We start from the raw sequence: 25,276 nt of genomic DNA on the forward strand, positions 1-25,276 counted from the left end.
ATTGTGGAAACATCTTCCACATTCAGTCATATACTGATCTGGTCCTGCTAAACATATAGGTGATATGCCAAGATTATAACCTCCCACTGATTTGCGTAAGAATAAGATCTTCACTGGGGGTGTCAATTCCCATGCTGTGAAGAGGAAATGTGCTGTGAAAGCATCTTACTTATGTCAAATTTCAAAGATGACACTACAGATTGGATGATGTGTGATACAGATAATCTTGCACAAATGCTGAGAATCTCATTTAGATAAATATGTGCATGGGTGCACATGCATATGCACTTTTACATACATTCCTGTCTCCAAAACTGAAGGAGGAATGAGCTGATAGAATACTAGATTGGAAACACAAAGAAGCAAATCACAGGAAAACCAAATTAATGTTCTTTAAGAGGCACTTTACTTACTCTATTTTAATTAAGGCCTGGTACAGAATCTGGTGTACCAGCCAGGGGCCAAAATTAGGGTTCTGTAGGGCTGGGTGTCCACATAGGGCGCCCAGCCCTAATATCGGCGTGTGGGCACATTTTGTCTTGCATAATGTATAAAGCAGACCCAAGAGAGTTTCCAAATATGAGAAATCAGCTGAGGTAGGAGGACATCAGGTAAAGGTAAGAAAGGTAAAGGTAAAGGTATGTCTAGTTGTAACCGGCTGTAGGGGGCAGTGTTCATCTCCGTTACTAAACCAAAGAGCCAGCATTGTCCAAAGACTGCTCAGGAAGTCCTGTGGCCAGCATGACTGCACCAAACGCTGTTACCTTCCCACCAAAGTGTACCTATTTATCTACTTTTATTTGCACACTTTGGAACTGCTAGGTTGGCAGAAGCCGGGACGAGTGACAGGAGCTCACCCCATCATTCAGCACTTGGGCCTTGAACTGTAAACTTTCCAATCTTCCAATTGTCAGAACTGGTGTCTTAACCACTAAGCCACCGCATCCCTCCATACAAATGCCTAAATCCAGTTGCTAGTCCCACAAAGTAGACTCACTGAAACTATGGGATTCACATTTCGTTTGATTGACTATTAGGCTATTGATTCTACAGGTCTACTTCTGACAGAACGTCATATTGCCTTGAGGCCAAACTGAGTGTAGGCTGTAACATGTGATAATCTAACAAACATCTATACATCATTTGCATGCTTGATCTTACAAGAGAAAACTACAGGGTACTATATATATAGAAAGACTGACATTTTGCATGGGGCTAACTTTCAGGAATTCAGTCCAGATTTTCTAGTTGTTCATTGCATTTGTGGAAACTTTTTTAATGGCTCAGATCTGATCACACCTACTGAATTGATGGGTAGTTGGTAATTAAAGATTTACATGTGACCCATTAATTCAATGGGTTTGTTCTAGCTGAGATTAACAATTGTTATAATCATACTAAATAAAGATCATTACATTATTAGAAAATTAATACGCAAGGTAGATTTACCTTTTAGGTTGTGATATATTTCTGATGTGGTCTTAATATTGCCAAAAGAAGTTAAAATGACTATGGCAAGTAAGATTCAGTGCTTACTTGGATAATTAGTCAGTTCCTGAAATTCCCAACAGATTATAGAATGTGTATCCTAGATTTGATTCTGATATATAAAAATTAGTTTTATTTGAAATGTGTGAACCTGATAGTATATTCATTAAATTCAGCCTGGAGCAGAAAATTCATAATGCCATCAGGTATTAGAGATTTAATAGTTAATAAACATTAGAAGAGTCAGCATGATGTAGTAGTTTGAATGCTGGACTACAGCTCTGAAGATCAGGATTTGAATCCTCATTCAGCCATGAAACACCATTGGTTGACTTTGGGTAAGTCACACTTACTGAGGCTGAGAGGAAGGCAATGGCAAACTCCCTCTGATCAAATCTTGTCAAGAAAACCCTGAGGTAGGTTCACGTAAGGATGGCCATAAATTGGGAATGGCTTGGAGGCACACAACAACAACAAACATCTAGACTTCAGGGGGGAACGACTGTAGCAGATATGTTACGTCACATAATTAATTCATCTTTCAGGGAAGGGCGGTTTCCACCTAGTTTAAAAACGGCCGTCGTAAAACCTTTGTTAAAAAAAGCCCTCCCTAGACCTCCTAATTCGGAATAATTATCGGCCTGTCTTGCTGCTGCCATTTTTAGGGAAGGTGATCAAGAGGGCGGTTGCCATCCAGCTTCAAGGGATCTTGGATGAGACGGATTTTCTGGACCCATTTCAAACTGGCTTCCGGGCGGGCTATGGAGTTGAGACTGCCATAGTCGCCTTAGTCGATGATCTCTGTCTGGGTGTCCCTGCTAGTGCTTTTGGACATCTCAGCGGCCTTCGATACCATTGACCATGGTATCCTTCTGGAACGCCTGAGAGAGTTGGGAATCGGGGGCACTGCGCTCCAGTGGTTCCATTCCTACCTCTCGGCTAGATTCCAGATGGTGCAGCTGGGGGACATGTGCTCCGATAAGAGGACACTTACATCTGGTGTCCCTCAAGGAGCCATTCTGTCCCCCATGCTATTTAACATTTACATGAAGCCGCTGGGTGAGATCATCCAGAGACACGGGGCGCAGTGTTATCAGTACACTGATGACACCCAAATATGTTTCTCTGTGTCTCCAACCAATGCAGTGACTAAGGATGGCATCTCTCCTCTAAATGCCTGTCTGGAGTCAGTAATGGGCTGGATGAGGGAAAACAGACTCAGTTTGAATCCAGAGAAAATGGAAGTGCTTGTGATAGGTTCTCCAGGCCCGGGAAAGGAGATTTTTCCACCTGTCCTGAATGGGGTCACGCTCCCCGTGAAGGACTCAGTTCGCAGTCTGGGGGTGCTTCTGGATTCGTCGCTCCACCTAACACCTCAGGTGGATGCGACAGTCAGAGGCGCCTGTTATCAGCTTCGGATGATACGCCAGTTGCGGCCCTACCTGGACCAGGGGGACCTTGAAACGGTAGTACATGCTCTGGTAACCTCTCGGCTGGATTTCTGTAATGCGCGCTACATGGGGCAACCCTTGTACCAAACTCGGAAGCTACAATTGGTTCAGAATATGGCAGCAAGGCTGGTCACTGGATGTTCCAGGACCAGTCATATAACATCCTACAAGATCTACACTGGCTGCTGATGCACTTCTGGGCACAATACAAGATGTTGGTTATAACCTATAAAGCCCTAAATGGCTTGGGCCCAGGGTACTTGGAGGACCGCCTCTCCCCATATAATCCGCCCCGCACTCTCAGATTGGGCGAGAAACATCTACTTAGAGTTCCTAAATTTAGATACATGTCATCTCAGAGGGCTTTCTCGATCACAGCCCCACAGCTCTGGAACTCTTTGCCCAATGAGCTCCGCACTGTCACCTCCCTAGATGTGTTTAAGAGGATTTTGAAGACCTTCCTATTCCGCCAGGCTTTCCCCCCATGAGCTCTGATGTTATTCTAATCCCCCTTCGATGATTTATACTGTCAATCCAGCTATTGCATGGTTTTTTATGGTTTTAATCTGTTGTGGTTGTTGTACAGTTTTGGCTTGTTTGTGTTGGTTTTCTTTGATTGTATGGAGGGTGGGTTTGTACACTGTTGTGATATTGTTGTAATTCATTGTTTTGTTGAATTTTAATGTTGGAAACCGCTGTGATCTGTATAGGAATAGCGGTATACAAATAATAATAATTACTATTATTATTATTATTATTATTATTTGATCAACTACATCCTATTTTCTTTCACAGTCACATTTCAAAGTTTGCAAAAACTCTAAATGTTGCAAAAACTCAGATTTTCTTATGTGTAATCCATTGGCAGAAAGATGAACTATTGATGCAGCAGGCTTTCAGCCAGAGCAAAAAAAATCCCTTTTATCACTTGTGTCCAAGCAGGGCTGAATGGTGATTAGGTGAATGTGCTTATTGCTTAACAGGATGATGTAATGGTTTGTGCTGCCATCCTCTCTCCTTCCCACATTCTCTTCGCCTTCTTCTTTGCATCCTTCGTGACTGCAGAAGCCCACACCCTTATCCTGTCTGGGGCCATGTGGAAGAGGAAAAAGGGCCTGGGAGGGGGAAGGAGTAGAATTTTATCAGATATTTCCAGAGGGAAGAGAACTCCACCCTTTTGAATTCCTGCCACATGGCTACAGAAGAGCAAAGCTCTTCATGAGGAACTCAGAGTCCCCAAAGGTGGTGTTCATTATAACTGCTGGCAGAGCAATTGTTTCCTCATTTCATCAAGCACATGAATATCTAGACCAGAGCTTCACTGTTCCCAGCATACTATAGTATTTATGTAATATTATTTTGGCAGCATGAGGTGATGGACCAGTCAACATGCTCTCCATTGCCTCACATTTTAATGCGTTCTCTGTTGCTTTGTCACTATACTGTTTGGTTATAATTATGCAATCATGTAGAAGGCTCTCCTGTTTCAGAGGTCAGGAACTGGGGTCTATTTTTCACATTGCATTGCAAAGTTTCAAGTACCTATTCTAAAAGCCATGACAATGCCCATAAAAAAATAATGTGAAGCACCATTATTGGATGATGACTTGTGAACAGCAAGCCTCAGAAAGTGATTCCAGAGTTCAAGGATCTTCTCTCAAAAACAGATGTGTCTACAATATTTCTTGGGATACATTTTCTCTTTATGTCATTAAGCACTGGGGTAACTCCCACAAATATATCCATGCATAGAAGATCATAAATATTAAGCTGTATTTATGGATGAGCCTTCTCAGACAGGAGGATTTATGTTTGTGCTTATTTTTCTTTGCTATACAACTGTATGATTTGTGGCTTATTCTGTTCTTGTGCTGTTACAAAACAGTATGGTTTATGGCATAAACAGTGGAGTCTGGTTTGTTCGTATACACGTTGTGTTCCCACATTTTAACACTATAATGTGCACACACACACACACACACACACACACACACCTATCCCTCTATGTTCCATGGACTTTGGGCAGTTTAGAACAATTTTACCAAAAACTTCTGTATCACTGTCTGCAGACAGGACCAACTCTATTTAATGTGAAAATGTGGACAAACTTCAAAAAATGATAAGTGTTTCTACTCAGGAAACTAAACTGTTCTGTTCTTTCTTGTCTGTTTTTACTTCCTTTCTGCTAATGCATGGATCTTTGATAAACATGCCAGTTGTTTGTAATCCATGACCACCACCAAACACTTTCAGAATAGAAACAAAAAACTGGTATAAGAAGGGGGAATCCAGTCTCTCTTATTTTTCAGGGGTTTATGGGAGGGGAAGAATCAAATGGGGAAGCAACAACAGTGGTCATAGTACAACTTAGCAATATTGATTCCCAGAATTCCCCAACCAGCATGGCCACTGAGATTTGTAGTCCAAAACCATAATTGTTCCAAACTCTCAGATAGTCACCTTACACACTTCTTTTCTTTCTCCTCTTCTTCACAAGGCAATTTCTCTAAATGACTGTTGGGAAAAGAGATGGTACAGAGTTTAGAAAATTATTTTAAAATTGCTTCATTACAGCTATAATGTCAAGAGCTTTAAAGTTGTTAGCTATTCTTATGAACATAGTTAACTAACACATCAACTGCTGTATAGTGTAAATATTAGTATTTATTATTAATACTATTGTTTCTGATACAGTATGTTATTGTACTGTACGTGATGCTCAGATTTGAGATTTGAGGTGTGAACTGTGTTGATATTAGCTGGTATTTGATTTTGTTATTTTATTATATTAATAAAAATAATGTTGAAAAAGTTGATAGTCTTATCTTTACAAGTCTATTGTAATTGTTTATTTACTTTCCTGTTCCTCAAATATAACTAAAATTGGAAGCCCTGGGTTGCATCCACACTGCAGAAATAATGCAGTTTGACAGCACTAACTGTCATGGCTCAATGCTATGGAATTCTGGGAATTGTAGTTTGTTGTAACACCAGAGCACCACTCTGGTGTTCCAGCAAACTATAGTTCCCAGAATACCATAACATTGAGCCATAGCAGTTAAAGTGGTGTCAAACTGCACTATTTCTTTAGTGTGGGAAATCTGCAGTGCAGATGCAGCCTTAGTTATTTTTAAAAGCTGTTTTCCACAAGCCACTGGCCCTAAAGTACACAACATACTTCCATCCACTTCACTGATACCTCAACACCCACAACAGAACATGAGACAGTGGCATGAGGCACAGCATGAGCCAGCACTTGAAACATGAGCTATTCCTCCTCGATCATTTAGTAACCCCATATCTCTCTAACAATAAAAGAAACTTTGGCCCAATTCAGTCCAGCGCTTTGCACTAGCCTGGTCATGTACTAGGGTTGCCCTGGGGTGGAGCATCCGCACGCCCCACAACCCTAGTACGTGGCAGTGGCATCATCATGGTGGCCTCCCATCTACACTGGGACCACCATGATTATGTCATGCACGTGCCACGTCCAAACAGCGTGGCGCATGTGTGACATCTCCATGCTGCCCCAGGCCATTTATGGCGGCCTGGGCACAGCGTGGGAAGGAGCTCTAAAATGGAGCTTCTTTTGGGAGCTGCATCGTTCCCGCAGGAACCAAACGCAGCAACCAAGGACACCTCTTTTTCGCACCACGGAGTAGCGTGATTCAGAAAAACTCTGGATTGGGGCTACAGGGCTGCCAGTGAGGCTGCTCTCTCCCCAACCGGGAGATAAAAGCGGCAGCTGCAGATCACCCCAAAGGGGTGGTCTGTACCGCGCCTTTCAAAGTTACATTTAATATTTAATGTGTATTTAAACTATGTTTATTATTTTAAATTATTTTATTTTGTTGACATTGATTTTTCCTAATATTTTGATAAAGAGCTATTTTAATAAAGAAAGAAAGAAATAGATTGTACTAAAAGAGGAGTGATGTTAACCCTTACCAGTATACAGTTTTATGTACCACAATGACACCATTGTTACTGGGGAAAGGAATTGATAACATGTAACTAATTAATCATAATTAGTTATTTCTAGACTCCAAGATGGTAATACTTTGCAAATTGTGCTGTTTCACCTGTAACTTTTCATCCTACACGCAGAAGAGAAATAGTGGAGAAAAGAGGAAAATCCCTGAAGATCCCTAAAGATCCCTAAAGTGTGTGATAGTTTCAGGTCGATATTTTGTACTCATAGCGCTTAAGGGACACACATACATAGTTTATCCCTGGTCCAAATTGATGTTTATTCTGTTGAATATAACAAAGGTTATGAATGCATTCCATTCATTATCTGTCTCCATGCTTGTCCGCACTGGCCAGGATACTTGAGGGGAAGCCCATTGTATCCTTTAAATCCTACATGGCTTGAGTCCAGGTTGCCTACAGGATCACTTTCTCCTATACAATCTTCTGTGCACTCAGGTCCTCTGGGAAATTTTTGCTCCATCTAACCAAGACTAGACTGGCAAAGTATTCCTAAATGACTTTTTTGTCTGCTGCCCCCAGACTGTGGAATGACCTACCGGAAGAGAGATGACAGCTGAAAATGCTGACTAAATTTAAAACCGCATTAAAGACATATCTCTTCCAGCAGGCCTACCCAGTCACTTTTAAATCATGCCTTTTTAATCTGTATATGAGCTCTTATGGCTGTATTTAAATGGTTTTATAGTACTGTATCTTAACTGTGGGTTTATGTGTTTTTAATTTTGTTTTGTATTTTAACATGCTTCACTGACCTACTCCTGTTACCTTGGCCTCTGTTTTCATGCCATGCAGCTGTCTGGCAATGGTCATATCCTGGGCACCTTGTTTTGACCTCATAACAAGCAACCTACCATGATGGCAGATGCACTGAGCAACTCAGTGGGATTCCTATGCAGACAACCACTATGGCATGGAAATGTCTCTGGATCTTCCGAGAATTAGGCCCCAGTTCTGGTGCCTGACATGCCACACCAGAACCAGGGCTTAGGTTATGTCCAACCAGAATGGGGGGGGGGGCAGGCCTTTTGGCCCATGCCACTTTACTGTCACCAAAAGAAGATGCTTGGCAGTATAAGAGGCAGTAATAAATATAAGTTGAGTATTACTCTTTATTAAGCACTAAGGTTTAGACACTGTACATAGTTTAAAAGGTGAATTGTTTTATTAACAGCGAATAATAGCTCTTAACATTTATATAGCACATTTATAGTGTTCAAAGTGTCATAAGCTGGCAACAACTCTGTAAGGTATATAATTATTATTATTCCGAATCCCCCCACAATGCCAATCGATGATGCACTTGCCTGGAAGATTTTAATGGGGAAGTGTATAGTTCTGTGCATATTTGCATCTTTTAGCCATGTTTATACTTCATATTACAACTGAGAAATGCTATGTTAAGGCAGCAATCCTACTCCCCACCTGCCTGGGAGTAACCATGATTAAACTCAGTGTGACTTACATCTAAGCAGAAATATACGGGATTGCACTGTCAGTTATGGAGGCTGTTATTCTCACAGGGAGTATTAAGAATGGTGAACTCACAACTGATTATAAAGAGAAAGCTAAATACTTTCCCTTTGTTAGCTCCTTTGTTAGCTTCAAGGCTTACAATTTTACCCAGAAAAGATTAAAGTCTTTCCATTTGCCTCTGATCAATCTGTTATTTGAGTAGGAAAGGTAATGATGTAGGTTTTTCTTTGACTGTGTTAAGGACAAATCCCTTAAGAGATCTGTATGTTACTCACCAGCTAATTGACTTGGGACAAATAGTTCTATCAAGTAGTTATTTGCCTTCAGGAAGCCAAAGAGGCCCAGTGCTATAAATGAATGATATTTTGATAAGAGCTGGTGGGATGAATGTAGCATTAAAATGGCAAAAAAAAAATTGACCCATTCTTTTCACCTCTCTAACAATCAGTGAATTTAAAATAGGGTGTTTTAAATGTAACTCTCCCATGAATTGTCTTCCCAGACACCAGTTACATCATGCTTGTTGTATCCATTTGGCTCCAATGACAGCATGCAAACTCAGAGCTAATATATTCTTTCAGTTTCCAAAACAAATAAAAACAAGCCATGTAGAAAACTGTGCACATTTGAGCAAACAACACACAAACCAGTATGTCACAGATTATTTGAACAGATTATTAGGGATCCCCTTGGGCTATACTCCAACAGTATTTATAAAAATATATGTAGGGACATGATGGGGGGAAGTAGGAAGGATCAAGACCATGAAGAAATGATCAGTGTACGCTAGGATGAGAATCTTTGCCAGTGAGTTCTGTTTAAAACAATCTGGAAAAGTTCAAAAACAAATTGTTTGGGTAGTTGTGCACTGGTGGAAAGCAAGTAAGAGGAATTAGGCCATTGTAATTTGGCAAGGTTTTCTGTTTCTGCCCACATAAATAACTAACACATAACACTAATGGAAGCAATGACTTCCTCACTTTTCCTTTACGATAAAATCATGCCTCCTGTTGTTGATTTGAACAGATTTGTAACTGAAGAACAAAGTCTTAGCAATTCATTTTTTAATAAATACTTTGCAGAATGCATTGTAATTTGTTTAGGTATGCATCAGAAAAAAATAGCTTCCTTCACTGGAGCACTTCAGGTTCACACCAAATAAACGTTACAAGTTCAGTCTCGCTTCAAGCATCCTGACAACTGTATGCATAACTAAGGAGTTATTGGTAGGTTAAAGAATTCTCATGTCTTATCATGCAGCATACTGAAAAGGTCTTGAAACAAGAAGACTTGTATTAATGTTTTATATCTGATGGTGGCCAGCCATAATTTTTTGTAACCTTGTTCATCTCAATGTAACCTGGATTCATAGTATGTTTTGGTGAGGTTTTTTTTCCAGTTCGTGCTATTTTAATAATTTTTATATTCAAACATATTTGTCACCATTTCTTTCAGAAATATAATACCATTGTTAGATTTTCTTTATGTACTGTATTCTCTGTAATCCTACCTCCTTCCTTTCCAATTTCATTTCATTCTAATAAATTTCACTTTAAGATTTTAAGTATTTCTTAGGCGGTGTTCCCACTGGCCTAAAACCTGGATTAGGATGCAAATTAAGGGGGCATCATTCTCATTTAACCCTGAATCTGATCCCCATTGCCCCAGAATCGTTCCCATTCAGTTTCGAATCTGATTCAGGTTTTATTGTATAATCAGGATTATATGTCTATAAACCGCTTTTAAAAAAAAAAAGTAGGTTTTAAAGTGGATTATTTTTGCTCGGGGTCCGATTCGCGGTATCCGAATGGGAACGACAAGGGTGTCTGATTCGGGAACCTGGAGATGGGAGGAGCAGCGCTCAAGGGGCTGGCCTGGGGGTGTCACCCTCTTTGTTCTCTTTCTGCATCACCAGCGCCATTTTCTTCCATTCGCATAGCCTTTACCCCGGTGGATTGCAACCTCCCCTCTGCTCCTCATTCATAGACCGATGTGTGAGGAGAGCCATTGAACATCACTTTAAACTATTATTTTTTCTTTTTTTGCCTCTGCCTGAGCCCCTGAGCAGCAGATGAGCTTTGCAGGACATCCCTGCTTGATCACTCCCAAGACAGCCCAGGGAGCAATGGGGGATGCAAAGGGATTTGAGAGAATGGAAGCTCCTTCTCTCTTTCTCAGAGGAACTATGGGAAGACACAGGAGAGCCTGGACACCCAGGAATCTGAGGGGGGAGGGGATCGAGCCTTCTTTTCTCTCTTCCCCAAAGAGTCTCTTCCCACTGAAGCCCACTGCCTTTCCCCCTTGATCCGATTTGCCAAGCCTGGGCTTTGAATGCAGAGTCTCTCTCCACTGAAACAGTAGGTTTTATATTTGTGTGTGTATTTGTGTCTGTGTGTATATTTTCCAACCCTAGACTTTGGATGCAGTCTCTCTCCACTGAAACAGTAGATTTTATATTTGTGTGTGTGTGTGTGTGTGTGTGTGTATAGTAAATGATAAAGTAACAACTTTTTTAATTTATGAAAAAAAAATCATCTGTAGTTCAAAACCCACTGTAGAAATAATACAGTTTGAGACCCATTAATCTGCCCTGGCTCAATACTAAGGAATTATGGGAACTGTGTGAGACATTTATCCTCTTCTGCCAGAGAGTGCTGGTGCCATAATAAACTACCATTCCCAGGATTCCCTAGCACTGAGTTATGGCAGTTAATATGGGGAGACACAGAAGAGCAAGGGGTTTAGGATGAATAGAGGCTCCTTCTAGTTTGGGGAGACACAACAGAAGAGTCTTGGATGCAGCCGATTTTCATCAGCTGCCCCACCAAAAAAAAAAAAACCCAAGACTTGTCTGAAGCCTACGCGCTTGATTGACAGCTTGCAGACACAAATGGGAACGGGAAGCAAGTTAATCCGCTTTAAAATAAAGTGATTTAAAATAAATGGGAATGAAAACAGGGTCTAAATGAATCGAGGTAATTTGCCCCTTTTCGTAATGGAAACGATGGAAAAAATTCGAATTATTTCCAGAACATAATCCGAATCAGAATCGCGCCAATATAATCCATTTTATCTGCCAAGTGGGAACACCCCCTTACAGTTCTTCACTGAGGATCTTAGTACTAATTTATGTTTTTTAAGAGAAGAGAAGAAAGATAAGGTTTGTATGAAATGAGTCTTATGCAAACTTTGGGGTTTTCTGCAAGCTACCATAAGGTACTTATTGTTTTGCAAAACCTGGCTGCATATTGATTAGGTTTAGGGTTTATGAACAGGAAACAGCCTACATTTGTCTGCTACAACCTGAATTTTCAGATATTTTTAACTGAATTATCAGCTGAATAACTGAATTTTCAAGTTGCCTTAAAAACAATTGAATTTTAAAATTGGCCCTCTACCCATTTCAGTAATTCTTACGTTAATTTTTAAAACGGTGACATAATAAGCAAGTTATGGTGCGCCTTTGCTATTCATGGGGGATTCATTCCTTATCCCGCCCCTGCAGATAGTAAAAAAACATGGGCCCTTAAGTCCCATTCTTGTCAATGGGTGCGTGCTCCTGTTTTCACCACTGCATGCACATGCGCCCATTCAAATAACCAGGACTTGCTATCCGCGGAAGCTCAAATCGTGGATGGCAAGCCCACACTTGGAGTGGGTGCACTTTATAAAATAGTTTCCAGGCACTGGGTTTTTTGTTAGATTTAATTAATTTATTTTTATATAACTTACTAAATGTAAGTTATTTTACTATGGATATATTGTGAGACAACATGACTAATTTTTTTTGGGGGGGGGAGATAATGATAGGCGACAATACAAGTGGATTGAGTCAATCAAGGAAGCTATGATCCTGAGTTTGCAAGAATGGAGCAGGACTGTTAAGAATGTAGTCTGTTGGAGGTCTCTCAGTCATAGGGTCACCATAACTCAAACCTGACTTGATAGCACAAAGTAATAACACATACCAAAAGTTGCTAATAACCAAACAACTATATAATGTAAAAGATTTAAAGCAAATAAAAGACATAACATGAGAACAACATGACAAAATAATGGATAATTGCATCAATTACTCATAAAATGTTTGACCCTTTGGCAGCTCTTGCAGAGACAGGGAAAAAGGAGCAGCCTTTGTCCTCCCAGATATCCATTATCTTAAGTACATAAGTGGATATTTACACTCTACCAGCATCAAATAGGATTTTGGCTTTTGACTACAATTCTATATCAATTTACTTGGCATTAAGGCCCAGCATGGGTTTGTGCGTTGGACTATGACTCTGCAGACCAGAATTTGAATCTCTGCTCAGCTATGGAAATCCACTGGGTGACCTTGGGCAAGTCATACACTGTCTGCTTCCGAAACCGTGGTGATAGGTTCACTTTAGAGTCACCATGAGTCAGAAATGACTTGAAGGCATGTAATAACAATAACAACAACAGCCCATTCAATTCAGTGGGCTTATTTCTAAGATGTTTGTTTGTTCTCAAGAGCAAAGTTTCCAGGAAATACTAAAAAAAGAAAGGTAACATATTACTGATATGTCCAGGAGAAATACCCAGATCACACTCCTTCTGTAATTCTCCCAACACTGGACTCCTGTCTGGTCAACCAGGAATGACAGACATAAGTCCTGAAACCAGAATGACATGGTCCAGACCATCATTCTCTTCCAAAAACCATCTAGAGCAGCACAGCTAAAACCAAATGAGACAACTATACATGATAGAGAAATCACTTACTTTTAATTAAACAGGAATATACATGTTGCCTTAATTTAGTTTAAATTAACATATCCAGTGGATTTGGCTTAGTTTTTCCAAATTATTTTTTTACAATAGCTTTGTGTACTGGCTAACAAATAAATATGAATTGCTTTTTTTCTTGCATGAAGTTTTATGGCAGCTACACACACAGCTGTTCTGCTGTTACTCCTACCATTATCTGTGCTCATTCTCCTTGGGGATATGGTTGAAGTTAAACTGCTTTACAATACTTTTTAAGCAACCAATGTTTAAAAAAACACGTTTGCAATAAGAAGAAGTATTAGATAGATTTACTTAGACAATATTCTTAGCAAGGTTACAAAATCTGCAGACTAAGATGATATTGTTGATAAGATGTAATACTTGTATAATGCATTCTGTATCCTTTTCAGACCCTCTAAAACTGCATGAAATCAACTCATGTAGGGGAGGTTGTGGTGGCAGATTCTGGCTTTCACCACCATAAAGTTGCCCAGAATTCAACTTAAAAACAGTAACTCAAGAACAGGAAAAAAAATAAAGGCAGACTACTTGGGGAAGGGTGGTCAAAGACGCAATTTGGTAAGTGGGTTTCCAGTGTCAGTGTGCCCCATAGCTACACAGTGGAAATTATGGCTTTGGGGAAATACAGCTATCCCCATGTGCCAATCCCATGTGCTAATTTAGCTACATTATCTCTGCTGCAAGAGAATGGTCCATGATCTGTTGTGAGTAGGAATGATTTCATTGGGCAGGAGTGGATACTTCTTTATACAAGCTTGTAAGGAGTAATACTGGCATAGGGTCTCAACAGGATCATAGATCATTATTTTGTACACAGAACAAACAGATATAGATCGTACAGATCTGTACACAACATTTTGAAAGAAAAGTTTGGCCATGTGCTTTATATGCAAAGGAACAGTTTAGGACCAGAACACATAATCTTGATTCATTTAATGTCTGTATTGTGTAGTTTTAGGAACTATTGGAAAAAATCTGGATATTTTCTTCACTGCTTGCTTTGGAGCAAATTAAAACCATGTGGTCATTTTTCATTCCATTACAGTTTTGACTGAACTCTAGTTCATTTTCAGCAGGTATTCAGCACAGCCAGACTCAGACCCAAGGAAGTGTATGCCCCAGCCTCCCATAATATGTTCCCAACACTTAGTTTGCTGCTCCCCAGTATCTATTTTTTAAAAAAGATATGGTAGATTGTAAGACTTCTGAGGGGGGATTACTAGAGTAGGGAGTATTGCAAGACAAAAAAATCCCTCACTTATACATATAAATGAGAGATTTTTCCTCTTTCAACACTCCCTGCTCCAATAATCCCTCCCCAGAAGTCTTACAATCTACCATATCTTTTTTTTATAAAAAAAAAATAGGAACTGGGAGTAGCAGACTAGATGTGGAATGGTACCATGTTGAGATAACCACATGAGGAATATCTTAAATCATCCTCCATAAAGTGACAACCTCAAGTAAATTAATCTAGACTATATAGTGTCATGTTTTGCAAAAAATATATTAGTACTACTATTATTATTATGATTACTATTCCTACAGGACCATTAGAGTAAAGGTTGAGTCTCCTTTATCTAAAATCCTAGAGACCTAAAGTGTTTTAAGGATCTGAAAATATTTGTACTGTACAGTGGATCCTTGTTATACACTGGGGTTTGGTCCCAAGATCCCCCGTGTATAACAAAATCCATGAATGCTCAAGTCCCATTAAATATAATGACATAGCAAAATGGTGTCCCTTATAAAAAATGGAAAATTAAGGTTTGATATTTGAAAATTATACTTTTTTGGAACATTTCATACAGTGGATGCTTGAATCCATGTATAAAAATTCCGTGTATAAGAAGGGACAACTGTATATCCATAATGAGATATCTTGGAGATGGGACCCAAATCTAAACATGAAATTCATTTATGATTCCTATTCACCTTATATACATAGCCCAGAGGTAATTTTATACATAATATTTTAATAATTTTGTTCATGGAACAAAGTCTGGTTCTAGAAGGTGGCACTAGGAAATTATTGTGACACTAGTGTTTGGCCTATTGGGTGACACAATATTTCTTCTTCTCCTTTATGTTCTTGTTCATCTATACCAAGAATGGGAAATCACTGGGGGCTGAGGATCAATTCATTGCCCCTGAAATTCACCAGAAGCTGCACCACCCCCTCCCCAAATGAGTGGTGAATGAAACCTGAATATACAGCAGTGCTATGTGAACAAAGTCAGGAATAGCCACTCCATCACAGACTTGTGATTAAAGTCCTATTTCATCCAACATTTACTACACTCCTGTTATTGTCAAAAGTTATTTTAAATAATGTCTTTCTTGCAGCAACACCTCATTCATTGAGGCTTTCTTCTGCTCTGTACTTAAGACAGGATAGAGTTCTCAGGGCGCTATTTTAAATCTGAACCTAAATATAGATCAGAGGTGAGTACCAGGTCTTACTCTGGCCTTAGTCTATACTATAATATTCCTGGCATTCTTTTTTCTTCTTCTTTAAGAAACTGTGAAACATTACTCCAATAATTCTGTTCCATAACTCTTATGAATGGGTTGAATCCTATTGATATAGCTGACACTTCCTCTAGAACCCAGGATTGGCAATTGAGGGAACCATTTCCACACAGATTTCATTTGGTCCAGAGTAATTCACCTGCTTTGCATGTTAAGCAGCCCTAATAGTGCTTAATGGCATTTCTCTTATTAGTGGATGATGAAATGATGTGTCATCTCTAGCCATACCTGTGCCAGTTTTGTTCACAATAAGACAGAACAAATGGCCCATTTTCAGAGTTTCAGGATGAAGTCATTGCTCCCTAAAGAAAACATGGCAGCTCTTCTTGGAGCAAATCCTCCTATCCATTACACATTATTTTTCCTGGAGAAAAGCCCTGTGAGCTATGGTGGCTAGATTCTGTGCAAGTTTATTTTCCTTTCAGCATGTAGCACATGATAATATTGTTTTATAGGGCGCAACTTGATAAAATGGCAAGAGAACCAAAATCACAGCTCAAATTACTTTTTAAAAAAGTGCAAATACAATGCAACTAGGTCTGATTCCACCTTGCTGAGAGTTGACCATTTTCTCTCCTGGTGTTTTGTAAATGTTTAAACATTTTCTCCCAAACTGCTATTTGTTCCATGGTGGTGATGTGAGATTTATAGGTATTGGTATGATTTGTCTTGCAAAATAAACAGCATCTGCAGAGGTGCAATTGGATTCAGGAAACAATTCAACAAGAAAGAGTTAGCTCTACCTTTCTCGCTATTGTGGGTCTAATATGTCTTGGAGGTTTGCCTGCTATGTTTGCCTTTAAGCAATCATAGGAGATCTGATCACAGAATCTAATTTGGCCCATAGCTTCTTTCTCAAAGTGCTTGATAAATAGTACATTTGTTTAATGGATATAGCATGGTAGACTGGGAAAATATGGACCTTAGCACACAGAGGCACTTACGTGGGTAAAATATTGCTGAACTGTTGCAGAAGTGCTTCATCAATGGAAGAAAAGCGGGAAGTCTCAATTACATTTTAGAAGCATGACAGACGATCCCACCTTTGCACTTCTGCAACAGTTCAACAATGTTTTACCCATGTAAGTGCTTCTTTGTGATAAGGGCCTATGTCTTCTTGTATCCCAGAAAATGAAAGGTTTGGTTTAAAAAATAATTTAATTTTTTTAAATTTATATCCTGCTTTTTGTTTCCACAATCGAAGCGGCGTACAACCTTTAAAAAATACAATATATACAATTCCCCCCTTAATGTTTTAATGTTTTTGAGACTGACAACAAGATGCTTGAGAGAAAAAGAGGACTTTGAATATGCATCAGTCAAATTAGCATAATTACAAATTTGTCTGTTTAGAAAACATGAAAACATTTTCAGGATGCACCTGATGTCAGATATAATGCCAGAAACAACTGTAAATGAGTCTATAATTATCACACATCCTACAGTTCATACAACCATGTCTATATAAATTATACAGTGAATGAGCATACAAGCAAATGTGGACTTATTCAGATGCTCTCATATGTTGGATACTTAAGATGTAGGTGTACAGTCAGCCTTCTGTATCCACCGATTCCTTATACGCTGATTCAACTATCCACAGTTTGAAAATATTAAATAGATATGTATATAAATTCAAAAAAGGAAACCTTGATTTTATCATTCTGTATAAGGGGCACCATTTCTGTGATGGACAAGAAAAAAATCAATTCATTGGAGATGTGATGCTGGAGAAGCGTCTTGAGGATTCCAAGAACAGCCAAAACAAATGGGTCCTACAGTAAATCAAGCCAGACCATTCCCTGGAAGCCAAAATGACAAAACTGTGGCTGTTGTACTTTGGCCACATCGTGAGAATGTATGACTCACTAGAAAAGACAATAATGCTAGGAAAGTTGAAGTGCAGCAGAAAAAGAGGAAGACCACAAACCAGATGTTTAGGCTCAATTAGGGAAGTCACAGGCATGAATCAGTAAGACCTGAGCAAAGTAGTGGAAAATAGGGGGGCTTGGAGATGTCTCATCCACAATGTCACCATGAGTTGGGGCCAACTCGAGGGCAGTTAACAACAACATTTCTATGCCATTGCGTTTAATGGGACTTGAACATCCATGGATTTTTGTATCCAGGGGGAGTCCTAGAACCAAACCCTAGCAGATACCAAGATCCCACTGTATGAACAGTCATTGCTGTAACCAGTTCTATATGTGTGTGAATATTCACGTTGTGGAGAAAAACCAATGTGTGCCCACTTCTGTGGTGAAGTTGCTACTACATCCATATGAAATATACACATACTGGATAATGTCATATGAGACATCAATCAGCTATTTCAGACAGTTGGTTTTGAATATTTTGTTCTAGATTAATTTTAAGATAATCCAGGATTCTTGGCAGAGAAAGCATATCATCCTGCACAACGGAATGTTCTTTTAATAAAGTGGTGGGTATAAAAAAACAAGTCACCCAAACACTGGGAAATAATTGATTTCTTATTCTCTTTTACCCTGAAAAAGCAGGGGGGGGGATTCTTAATTAAAATTTCTTTCAAAACTATCTTCACCTTTAAAACAAAATTGCTACAGAATATACAAAATTTATATTTAAGATAGACAAAGCATGGCATACATCACAATCACTATGATGTAGGTTGAGCACAATGTAAGGTACTTCTGGAACGTTCACCTTTTCATTTAAAATATCAAAAAAGCAGCATTTCTGAAATGAAAAGTAAATTTTATTTTATTGTCCAGTCTCCAAAATGAGCAGCTCACTGTATCCAAGAGAAACCTGTTCCTGCTTTAAAAGAAAAGCTTGCACAACGTATAAGTCTTGTTTAAGGGACAAAATAAAACTCATATCTGCCAAATATGTCAGTTTTGAGTAACAATATTCAGGTTTAAGAAGCAATTGAGTAGCAAGTGCCTATAACAAGGGTGGGTATCTCCCCAGGACTAGGGCACATTGCTTGCTACCTCTGCAAAGCATTGCTAAGTCAGCAGTGTGACATCCTATTCAGTACTTTCATAGTTGTAAGCTAGACTAATGGCCTTATAAATTTTGGTATTCACATTTATGATCATGTCACCAATGCCCAGATCACAAAGGCCCCCTAAAACCAATCTTAACAGCAACCAAAGGAGTCCTGCAGCTTTAATGAGTAGATTGCTGAAGAATGACACATCTGGTCCCCTCCCTTTGCCAAGCCACAGTGTAACAAGTAGTTATGACAAAACAGTGCAGGGATATTTTTAAACTATCCAAGCAATGGCTAGAATTCTACACACAGTACTTAGTTACATAACTGCCTTAGTTGCATAGCTAAGTAACAGCTCCTGGCTTGACCATTCCAACACAACTTGTCGTCAGACATGTGAAGAAAAGGGTATCCATTCTGCTGGTGATCAGATCATTTCCATCCCCCTCCTGCCAGCCAGTGAAGTTTTGACAAGTAAGTGCAACAGCTCTTGCTTCTCACTGTTGCAGCCTTGATACCTAACAAGAGAAGGTGGAAACATCATCCAACCATGCTATGATTGCCAGCAGAATGGAGTCTTTTCTCTCCACATAGCTGATGCCCAGTAAAGTTGGAGTGTGAGGGCTATAGTGGCAAGTCAACAATGCCATGATCATTACTATGTTGTTGTTCAGTGCCTTCAAACTGTTTCCATCTTATGGTGATGCGAAGGTGACCATATCATGGGGTTTTCTTGGCAATATTTGTTCAGAGGAGGTTGGTCTTTGCCCCTTTCCAACTTTCTTTGGACTACAGCTTTGAAGACCAAAGTTCAAAGTCCTGGTTAGCCATGTAAACTCACAAGGTAACCTTGGCAAAGTCACACTATCTTTCCAACTTTCTTTGGAAAGATAGTATGACTTTGCCAAGGTCACCTTGTGAGTTTACATGGCTAGTCAGGGATTTGAACTCTAGTCTTCAAAGCTGTAGTTCGATGATCAAACCACTACACCAGGGACCATGAATATGGATCTGTTATGGATGTGTAAGATGCTCTTATGCATTCCTAAGAGCTCGACAAATTGTTAAGCAATGTTTCTGTTGTCCCAGATTATTTTCTGCCATACCCTGGCATCAGCTACAATGCTTTATTTCCACTCTCAGATGAGTTCCTTTTTAATATTGGAAGAATATGTTCTCATCTCTTCTTCACATTTATATTTTTACGTTAGCAATATAGGGATAATGTGTAACAGTGAAATAGTGCTTTTGAACTGCAACTCAATGACGCTACAAAAAACGCTTTAAAAAATAGGAGATAAAATTTGTCATTCCAAACTTAGGACACACCTCAGTAAACTATGCCCCAGGTTGGTTTTGCTTTGTTTTGTTGCCCAAAAAGGCATGTAATGAGTGGAGGCAGAGGTGACAGCAATCAACAAAACCACAAAAAAGTCCAAAAATATATATTATGGGAACTCACACTTCTTTAGATCAACCTGGAAAGGTCTGCAGTTGCTCTTTTCCAATTTAATTAATAATTTCTTTGAATGTTTTGGTTCCTATAATTGCACACATGCACAGAGAGAGAGAGAGAGAAGTGAGGTAACAGCACAGTTTTGTGACATAACATCATCGTATACCACTGCTTTCAGTATTACCTGCACAAATGATATGAATCTCTGCCTTTATTCAAGACTGCATCTCTAGATGGTGCTCTTTGCTTCTGCTTGGATGCTTCATTATTGTCTCAAGCTCAGTGCATACAAAAATGAAGTTCTGAACTTTCCTCCCAAGAATTTCTCTCCTTACCCACTGACCACATCATAGTCAATAAAGCACAAATCCAGTTTTTACCCTTGATTCTTCTTTCTCCTTTCCACACACATTCCCCACCCATCCAGCCTATCACCAATCATGTTGCCTCTGTTTTTACTCCTTCCATCCATCATCTGTCATGTATAGGAGATTATCAGATGGAGGGATAAGGACAGGAGCAAAGCAGATTGCTCCCATCCCATTCATGCAATCGGGGCAAAGATTATCACACACAGCGCATTTCTCCCATCTTTCTGCCATCAATGAAGGCTATTACACTTCACTGATGGCAGAAGGACAGGAAAAGTGTACTGTGTGTGATAATTGCACAAATCCACTTTGCTCCCATCCTTATCCCTCCATCTGATAATCTCCTTAGACTCAGGCAATATTCCAGAAATTTATTTTCAGCAATTTCCACATAGCCTTCTTTTTCTTATTCAGGAGTTACAGCCAAAGTGACAGAATGATTTCTTTGACCTTGTGCACTAATCATTGTGTACCCTACCTGTTCAACTTGTACAGAGAAAATATATGCAGAACAAGTTTAGACGTGGAGGAAAGAGGAGTGAAGATAGGAAGTAGAAATAACAACAATCTAAGATGTGCAAATGACTCCATGCTACGAATAGAAAATATCAAAGACCTGAACCAATTACAGTGGACCCTTGTTATACACTGGGGTTTGGTTCCAAGATCCCCCGTGTATAACAAAATCCATGTATGCTCAAGTCCCATTAAATATAATGACGTAGCAAAATGGTGTCCCTTATAAAAAATGGAAAATCAAGGTAAATTTATACTTTTTTGGAACATTTTCAAACCATGTATACTTAAATCCGTGTATAAAAAATCCGTGTATAAGAAGGGCCGACTGTACTAAAGAAAGTCAGAAAGGAAAGTGCCAAAGCAAGCTGAATATTGTTAAATATTAAGAAAATAAAAGCAAGGACCACAGAGTAGTTACAGAAATTCAATCTAGATGATGAAGGAATTCAAATAGTTAAGGATTTCCTATTGATCAGAATGGAGACTGCAGTCAAGAAATCAAAACACTAGGATTGGGAAGGACAGCTGTGAAAAAACTAGAAAAGATGTCAATGTGTGAAGGTATAAAACTGAAGACCAAAGTTAGGACCATCCAAGCCATCATATTTCTCATCGCCATGTACAGATGAGACAATGGATAGTGAAGAAAGCTGACAGAAAGAAAATCAACTCATTTGAGATATAGTGCTGAAGAAGAGTGCTAAGGATAGCATAGACAGCCAAAAGACAAAGAAATGGGTCCTAGAACAGATGAAGCCTGAACTCTTCCCAGAAGCTAAGAGGAGTAAACTGATGCTGTCATACTTTGGACACATCATGAGAAGGCACTGTTACTTCCCTTGATCTAGACACGATACTTCTACTGATGCAGCCTAGAATTGCATTGGCCTTTTTACCTGCCACATCACACTGCTGACTCATGTTCAACTAGTGATCTACTAAGATTTCTAGATCCCTTTTGCACATAGAAGATTTTCACATGGCATTGTTATATCGTTCCTTTATCGTCCCAAAGTGTAGTGAACTCATCTTAACAGACAGACGATTCCAACAGATTTTCACATGAGGCTGTTACTGTTCTTAAATCCTTGATATATCAGAATTCAGCAATAAATGATTACAAAACAATTTCAAAACAGTTACATTCACACACTGGACACAGCAATGATTTAGCAATGATTTAAGAACACTAACAGCCTCATGTGAAAATCTTTTGGAATCGTCTATCTGTTAACACGATTCCACTACACTTTGGGACGATAAAGGAACAATATAACAATGCCATGTGAAAATAGTCTCATTAAGCCAGGTGTCCTCCGTCATATATCTATGCATTTCATTTTTTTTGTCCTAAGTGCAGTACCTTACATTTTTCCATGTTGAACTTCATTTTGTTAGTTTTGACCCAGCTTTCTGATCTATTACGGTTATTTTGAATTTTGATCCTGTTCTCTAGGGTATTAGCTATTCTTCCTAATTTGGTGTCATCTGCAAATTTGATAAGCATGCCCCCTATTCTTTCATCCAAGTCATTGATAAAGATGTTGAATAGCACTGGACCCAAGACAAAACCCTTGATAGACTCAATCAAAGAGACCATGATGCTGAGCCTGCGTAACCTGAGGAGAACAGATGAGGACAGAGGGGCTTGGAGGTATCTCATTCATGAAGTCGCCATGAATCTTTACTTGACTTGAAGGCAGTTATCAACAGTAACAACAGTCAAAGTGCTAAAACATCGTAGCACTATTAAACTAATTAAGCATTAGAATAATTGTGTTTTGATAAAAACATTCTTCTTTCTCTTCACTTGCTCTCCGTTGAATCTATGTGCTGGAAACTGCTGGTGGTAGCCATCTTAGTTAGTTCCAGAATAATATAAATAAGGCTGCAAAGGCTCAATACATGTCACTTTGGAAAATACTGTGTAAAACTGACCTGGGAAAAAGAAATGAAAAGTCCTTAATAATGCCAGGAGTTCCCAGGAAATTATTTGATATGAAAAGAATGTAATGTGGAGCTTCAGAATAAAATTGGCTTGCACAGGAACATAAACTGAAACTTTAAGAGATTTTTTCCCTCTCATCTGGAGGGACTCTGTTTGTTGTGTGTAAGAGAGAGAGAGAACGAGAGAGAGAGAGAGAGAGAGAGAGAGAGGTGTGTTACAGACTGCCGGATTGCGGCGGTCTGGCTCCGCCTCCGCTTTCAGCGTCCGGGAGCCGCAGCGGCCAAACCGCGCAGCTCCTGGACGCTCCGAGGAAGGAGCACGGAAATCGCGCTCCTTCCTGGGCCCCGGAAGAGACACCGTGAGGCGCTAGTCGCGCACTCGTGGTGTCACTTCCGGGGTGCGACATGCGGATGCACAGCATCTGCTACATCAATATGGCTGCGGCTGTGTGGAACGGCCGCCGCCATTTGTCACGGACTCTGTCCGTGATAGGGTTAGGGGCGTCTGGAAGAGACGCCCCTTTTTCAAACTGGGACATCCTCAGGACGTCCCTAATGGCGGTCTGTAACCCGCTAGAGAGAGAGAGAGAGAGAGAGCACAAATGGTGTGTGTTTGTGTGTAAGTGAGTGGGCATGTCCATCACTGGCTCTGGTTCATAGTTCATTGGCTCATCCTCACATGCAAACCACAAGCACTTCTGTATTGCAGCATGTGGCCCTCAGCAAAAAAATAAAAATAAAAAAAATATTCCTCTACCCTCATCAATACAACTCTTTTTTTCTATTCTCTCCAAGAAAACTCTAGTCCATTTTAGAGATGGCTTAAGTCATCTCTCTCCTTGATTACTACAGTCTCCTTGAATCTGATCTGCATTTGTATGCTGTTTTAATGCTCCACCTCAGACCAGCCAGGCAGTTCTTCCACACATGCAAATTATCATTCACTTAAAGTAACTAAAATGCATTTATGAACTGAATTTTCTTCACTAGATAATTGCTAAGATGACTCCCTTCAGAGACTCATACAATGTTTCACTGTGTTTTGAGATGTAAATTCTCTCTCTTTTTCTTTCTTTTAGAAAATCATGTTTCTGCGGCTGAAACAACAATTTCAGGAACTTTACCGAACACACCCACCACTATGAAACCCACCTCTGTGAAACCCACCACAAAAATATCAACTGGAGACCCCCTTACAACTACCACTACAACAACATCAGGTAAAAGGCATTGCCATTGGCTTCATACCTACAGTGCTCCCACAGTAGTATGGTTGTCCCATCTATTCCTAAAATGGGATCCATATGATGCCATCATCCAATTGCTATCCAATTGTTTTCCCAGTACCAGAAATGGAAATGGAACTGTAGCTCACTTTACACTATATGAGTTGCTCTTTTGCCTTGCCTCATTCCCTGAATTCTAATAGGTGCAATGAACTTTCACTCACAGCTGTACCATATTTCCACCCATCTTTTAAAATTATAATGGAAAATCTGTTAAGGAGAAAGAAATGGAATAGTTGCACAGGGCCATCTAAATGTTAGCATGAGTATCATTCCATCTGGAAGCAGCAAAGAGACATGGTATACATGTTAGCAACAGTAGATAGGGTGGAGTGGAGAACCTATCATCACTCAACATTCTTTCAGGTCAAAATCCACTTAGAGACATCCACATGTTTAATCCACTCTTATGAGTGTGTATTTTCTTTTTGGGGAATGATGCAATACTCACAGAAACACTAAGGTCCCTGAAGACTTCCATAGATCTCAGCACTGATGTCATAATTGTGCATTTGGCTATGGGAAATCCTGACTAATAGCTGCAAAGTATGTGAGGTGGCTTCAGACTTCACAGTAGATCAGATGGGTATATTGTTCAGTCAGTGGAGGGGGGTGCGAATTGCACCAGGTGACACCCTAAGGGGGGGGTGATACCACTGATCCTAAAACATCTGCCTTTGGGAAGAAATAGACTTTAAAATGCTGAAGAGATGGTGCAAGTGGGGTAAGTCTTAGTGGTAGGAGAAAGGAGAAGCCCTAATTAAAAATTTTCTTTAAAAACATCACATTTTATCAAATTTTCACATTAATCACATGAAATTATGTGTATGCTTATGTATGTTAAGGGGGTATTGGATTGAGGCCCAAGTGTGTAACCTTTCCGGTGGACATCATTTATCACTCCATTTAAAAATAAATGTTCTAATGACTGCCAAAATGTTTTTCAGACTATTTTGTGAATAACTGAAATAGTGCATTTATGAAAGAGAATTATAGTACTGTAATAAAAA

The 25,276-nt window shown here is 39.5% G+C and overlaps 1 protein-coding gene across 1 annotated transcript in view; it reads left to right on the forward strand.

Annotated features, from left to right (window-relative positions):
- CD34 (CD34 molecule) overlaps window positions 1–25,276 on the forward strand; it is a 48,003-nt gene that overhangs the window by 3,180 nt on the left and 19,547 nt on the right. The window contains exon 2 of the mRNA XM_042466096.1: window positions 24,060–24,200. Coding sequence (XP_042322030.1) covers window positions 24,060–24,200 — 141 coding nt within the window. The remainder of the gene's footprint in view (window positions 1–24,059; window positions 24,201–25,276) is intronic.

Source organism: Sceloporus undulatus, chromosome 4, assembly GCF_019175285.1.
Source record: "Sceloporus undulatus isolate JIND9_A2432 ecotype Alabama chromosome 4, SceUnd_v1.1, whole genome shotgun sequence".
Lineage (NCBI taxonomy): Eukaryota > Metazoa > Chordata > Lepidosauria > Squamata > Phrynosomatidae > Sceloporus > Sceloporus undulatus.